At 37.3% G+C, this 4,885-nt stretch overlaps 1 protein-coding gene across 1 annotated transcript in view; it reads left to right on the top strand.

The window, feature by feature from the left end:
• eys (eyes shut homolog) overlaps positions 1-4,885 on the top strand; it is a 200,970-nt gene that overhangs the window by 72,768 nt on the left and 123,317 nt on the right. Inside the window, exons 22-23 of the mRNA XM_016668551.1 lie at positions 1,078-1,275; positions 4,704-4,825. Coding sequence (XP_016524037.1) covers positions 1,078-1,275; positions 4,704-4,825 — 320 coding nt within the window. The remainder of the gene's footprint in view (positions 1-1,077; positions 1,276-4,703; positions 4,826-4,885) is intronic.

The following is a 4,885-nucleotide window of genomic DNA, read 5'->3' as shown; positions in this document are numbered from 1 at the left end:
TTATTTTATTTTTTATTTTAGTTACATGTTAGATTGCTGACATTGTTTATGTGTGCTTCACACATTGTCTGTCTGTCTGGGAATGATTCTAATTGTGTACTTTAACATTTGTGACTGGGCACAACAAAACCAGCAACAAGTCTCCAAACTGTAGAAGATTTGACCATTTGAATGTTGTCACTCTGCAAACAAGATTGGTGAGAAAACAGCCCTCAATGTTTGTCCATTTGCCTGATGACAGGTTGATGACTATGTTATCTGTAACCCAGAGAAAAGCGCAACATAAATAATTATTTTATTTTAGGTGTTACAGCCACTAGAAATGGTGAGTCAGCACAGCGCATACCACTGCTCACCCACCTGGTTACCAACATAGCACACTCAGCCCATCTTTAGCAGCGCAAGAGCTGGTGGTGTCGTGCAGGTTTCCATGACAGGCCGCCTGGCGGTCGCAGCGGAACTGACTGAAATAATATATCACTTTGAATTGAAAGCCTACTGTATGCATCATATTACACTGTGAGTCTTGAATACACTTCACATACATTTTTTTTTGTGAAAATCACAATTTACTCTATTCTGTTCTGCTGTGGTGACTTGTTCCTGGTTCTGCCATGGTGCAACATATTTGACTTAAGTCTGTGTTTTACTGAGTTTTGAACAAACTTATTTGTCATTGCTGTAGAAGAAGCAAAACAGATGTTTTGTTTTAGGTGCTTATAAAACTAAATATTTTTAATATTAAGCCATTTGGAGGGACATGATTGTATGGACTATGATAGTATTAGTCATACACAGACTTTAAATCTACTACTTGGATTATTTTACAGGATTTCAGAAATGGTTTATAAGAAGTTGATTATGCCAGTTTATTTATCAATTAAGTGTGCGTTTCTGACTTAATTTGTTTCTAGTTGCCCAAGTGAGCTTCACTGAGCATAATACAGTGTCCTTAGTAGATATTTAGTTAAACCCTGTAGGTGACACCATTTTTTTTAACATCTGAATTGTATGTCTATAGAGATTCTTTTGTTCTGCATGGTCCCTCTATGTGTGTGTTTCCTTTCCTAACTTCAGGTTATAAGTGTGAATTCTTGCCCTGTGAGGCCAGTAATCCCTGCGAGAACGGTGCTGTGTGTGTGGAAGAGTTGGATCAGGACCGCTTTCCGTTGGGCTTCCGCTGTCACTGTCGTCAGGGCTTCTCTGGCCCCCGTTGTGAAATCAATGTGGATGAGTGCAGCTCTAGTCCCTGTTTTCACGGTTTCTGCTATGATGGTAAGAAACAGCTTATGTTGGCAACATTCTTAATAACAGGCCCTCAAGATGGGAGGAAAGCTCCAGACATGCATTCATACACACACTTGCGCACGCGCATACACACATCTAATTTGTTGTGCTTTGCGCCAGTCATCTTCTGGCTTTAAAATCTGTTTCAGGATTTTCTAAAGAGGCACAGTAGTAAGTAAGTCCCTGATATTTGTGAACACATTTATCTTTATAGGGGGGTCATTGGCTTATAGGAGTTCTATTCAGTATGTAAAGTTTGGGGAGGAGAAGTAAAGTCATTCTCGCAGTGTAATTATTAAGGTTTACAGTTACCGTAAAACAAAACGTCTGTAAAGAAAGTGGATAAAACACATTAGAATGTGTCTCAAAATATTTTTAATTATGGAAGAAGATGTTTTCAGGACAGTTAGATTGCTAAATCACCTTCCTTTGAGTTTGTAGCAGATAACATATAAACCACAGCTACGGCTAATTAAGAACAAAGTAAAACTTTACACATGCCTTGAGAGAGAAATCATGTTGCCCCTTCAGTTTGAAGCTAAATTTCTGGGGGTGAGGCTTCCCTATCACTTAATAAAGCATATCTTAGGCTCCAGCAGCATTCATCAATATGTATAATGTTACTGAGGGAAAAACATTTGGCCTATCAAGAGAAGGTTGCAGAAGCTTCAAGAAAGGACATCATCACAGGACATATCCTGAGAATATGTGCTCTATTTATTTAGGTTGTTGCTGAATAACAAGAAGAGCTGTTGCTACAAAGTTGCTCTGTTTTACCAAATCTGCCTATCATGCTGGATTTGTCAACACATGCGGCCTCCTGAAAATCTCTACATTGCAGTACAAGTCTACTTACAGTACAAGAAGTACATACTGAGCCTGCTTTAATAATGTAGCAACACTGACTGTAACAGTCTTGCTGTACATTTGTGTAAGATTCTAATTATGGTTTAAGGCATCCCTTCTGCAATCATTAAAATTTTTAACGTGCACTTAGGTTTTATTTGGATAGATACCTCTGTCTTGCATCCTGAAGGATTTTACTGTATGTTTAGATTCAGAGATTTCCAGTGATGCAGAGAGAGGTGTGTAACCTGTAACTCTTCTTTTAGATTTCTTTTTTAGATTGTCTTTTGACTAAAATCTGTATCAGCAGATCAGACCCTTACAAAATTTCAGATCATTGCATCAGCCAACTATTTCATAATATTCCCAAGACACACAAAAAAAAAAAAAAAAAAAAAAAAATTAACAAGATTTTGTATTTGGAAGACAGAAATTCCCAGGCCAGATTATTCAATTTTTGATTCTTGACTGAAGTGCGTGGCTACACAGTAACAGAAGGCTGTGAGGCACTCCAAGAAGTCACTTGGGTGTCTTTCTCAGTATTACAGTCTCCTGAAGCTGTCACAGAACAGGAAATATTTTTAGCTAGCTCACAATGTATTGCTTTATAAATACACTTTTTTTTTATTTTAGTTTTGACAATTTAATACATATTCTACATATCCATGTTGCCCATGATGCAAAATTGTGGAAAGCTGTGCATGTGTAGTTGGGGAATCAAAGTCTAATGACAGAAGACAAGGTTATATTAATTCAAATAAACAATAGAGTGTGTGTTCCTTATTTATTATTTTTTTTTCAGTCACTCACATTTATATTTTGAGCACATAACACGTTTGTTATTTATGTTATTAATGTTAGTTTAGACATTAATAACATAAATAACACATTCCCACTATCTCACATTCATAACCCATTAAAAATTGCCCTCCTTTTGACGCCATTGTTGCCTCCCTTTAAATATCCTGAACATAGTAAAATAGAGTGGTTACATATGGATTTAAAACTGTGTTCACTGGTGTCTCTGTCTGTCTTGCTTTTTCTTTTTCTCCTGAATTGTGATACTGATTTGACCCACTTTTAAAGCCGATGCTTTTGTAGGGTCGCACTCACAGCTAATATGAATTACGTGGGAATAAATCTGACGTCAGGCATGAGAGTCCCACACATTGCTTTATGGAGCACACCTTACTGGTTCCTTAATATGACTTTATACAGAAATTAGTGCAAATGTTGTGGCTTAATGTAACTTATAGATGATAAATGACATAATTTGTAAGCCTAATTTGATTTCAGCCTTTATGTGTCATCTCAAGCATATGTAATTTAAAAACTAATTGGTCATAGTGATAAAAATGATGCAAACTATAAATCATGAATTATCGTAATAAAAGGTATGAGTTACTTCCCACTGACCAACGATTGTTCTATAATTTAATACATTTCTTTTCTATGGATTAGAAAGATAAGATAATTCCTGTGCTATTACATTTTCTGGGTAGGACATGATCAGTGAAAAACATAATTCTGCAGCATAACGTTTGTACCATCTAGCCATTAATGTATCCTGAAATCCTGCTACAGTTTCACCTTACTTGTTCTGTAAAACGAGATGTAATTGCAGTTGATTACTGTCTAAGGATCACTGTCTGTTCCCCTCAGTGCTACCGCACACCTCAGCCGGCTCTGTTGACCAATCCCGAGCATAACCAGGTCTCTTTAGGTTAGAGAGCAAGGGCCTCTACATCCTACTGGCCGGTGCTCGGCAACAGCCAGCCACCAGGGACAGCATTGCATAGCCACAGTGGCTGAGATGAGTAATGCTGCTGCCACCCAGGACTTAAAGCATTTAATGAGAGTAATAGCATCTACACGCAAAAAGACAGAGTGACAGCATAGATTACGTGGTAAATCTTTGGGATAATGAAGAATCCTGGGACCCTCACTGGGGAAGTAATAAATTTACTCTTGTAAGAACTGCAATTACCTCTGTCACTGGCTGCCTGTACCCATGTTGTGCAGGAGAAACCGAGTGAGGCATCTCTATTTAACGTCATTAATAATTAAGAAGAGGGAGGAATGCAGTATTTTGTGTGGGAGATTCTAAATTTTAATGGAAAAAAAAACTGGCATATTTATAGTATTTGGATAAAGAAAACCATAAGGATTTGAGATGTCCTTTTCTGTTGATCTACTTTCCCTCTTATGCTATGCCCTGCGTGCATGTTGAGTGTGCTTCTTTAAAAGACAATATTTTATTGAGAAGAAACATGAGACAGCAATGAAGAATGTATGGCTTCTATAAAAAATGTTGATTTGAAGATGCTCATAATGGCAAAACCGATCAGACTAATGTTCAAGACGCATTTCCAACAAAGGCTTTACTGATGCTGCAGAAGGTGTTTATTTAAAGGTCATATTCACAGGGAAAAAAAAAAATTGGTTCCCAACGGTCATTATGCTTTATGCTAATAATCAGCACTTACCTTTGCCGAGATTTAGTACCCACAGAGCAATGAATTATTTTTACAGTACAAGGTCCTATAATTGTGCTACTATCTTTCTTCTAGTTGTAGATGGGTTTTACTGCCTTTGTAGTCCTGGTTATGCTGGCCTGAGATGTGAGGAAGACATTGATGACTGCGTGGACAGTTTGTGCAGTCCCAACTCTGTCTGTAAGGATCTCCATCAGGTGAGTGGGGTTTTGTTGCAAATATATATATATATATATATATATATATATATATATATT

This window comes from Poecilia formosa, unplaced genomic scaffold (genome assembly GCF_000485575.1).
Source record: "Poecilia formosa unplaced genomic scaffold, Poecilia_formosa-5.1.2 Scaffold15, whole genome shotgun sequence".
Taxonomy (NCBI): domain Eukaryota; kingdom Metazoa; phylum Chordata; class Actinopteri; order Cyprinodontiformes; family Poeciliidae; genus Poecilia; species Poecilia formosa.
Note: the sequence above shows the minus strand (reverse complement) of the source record. Positions and strands in the feature narration are given on the sequence as shown.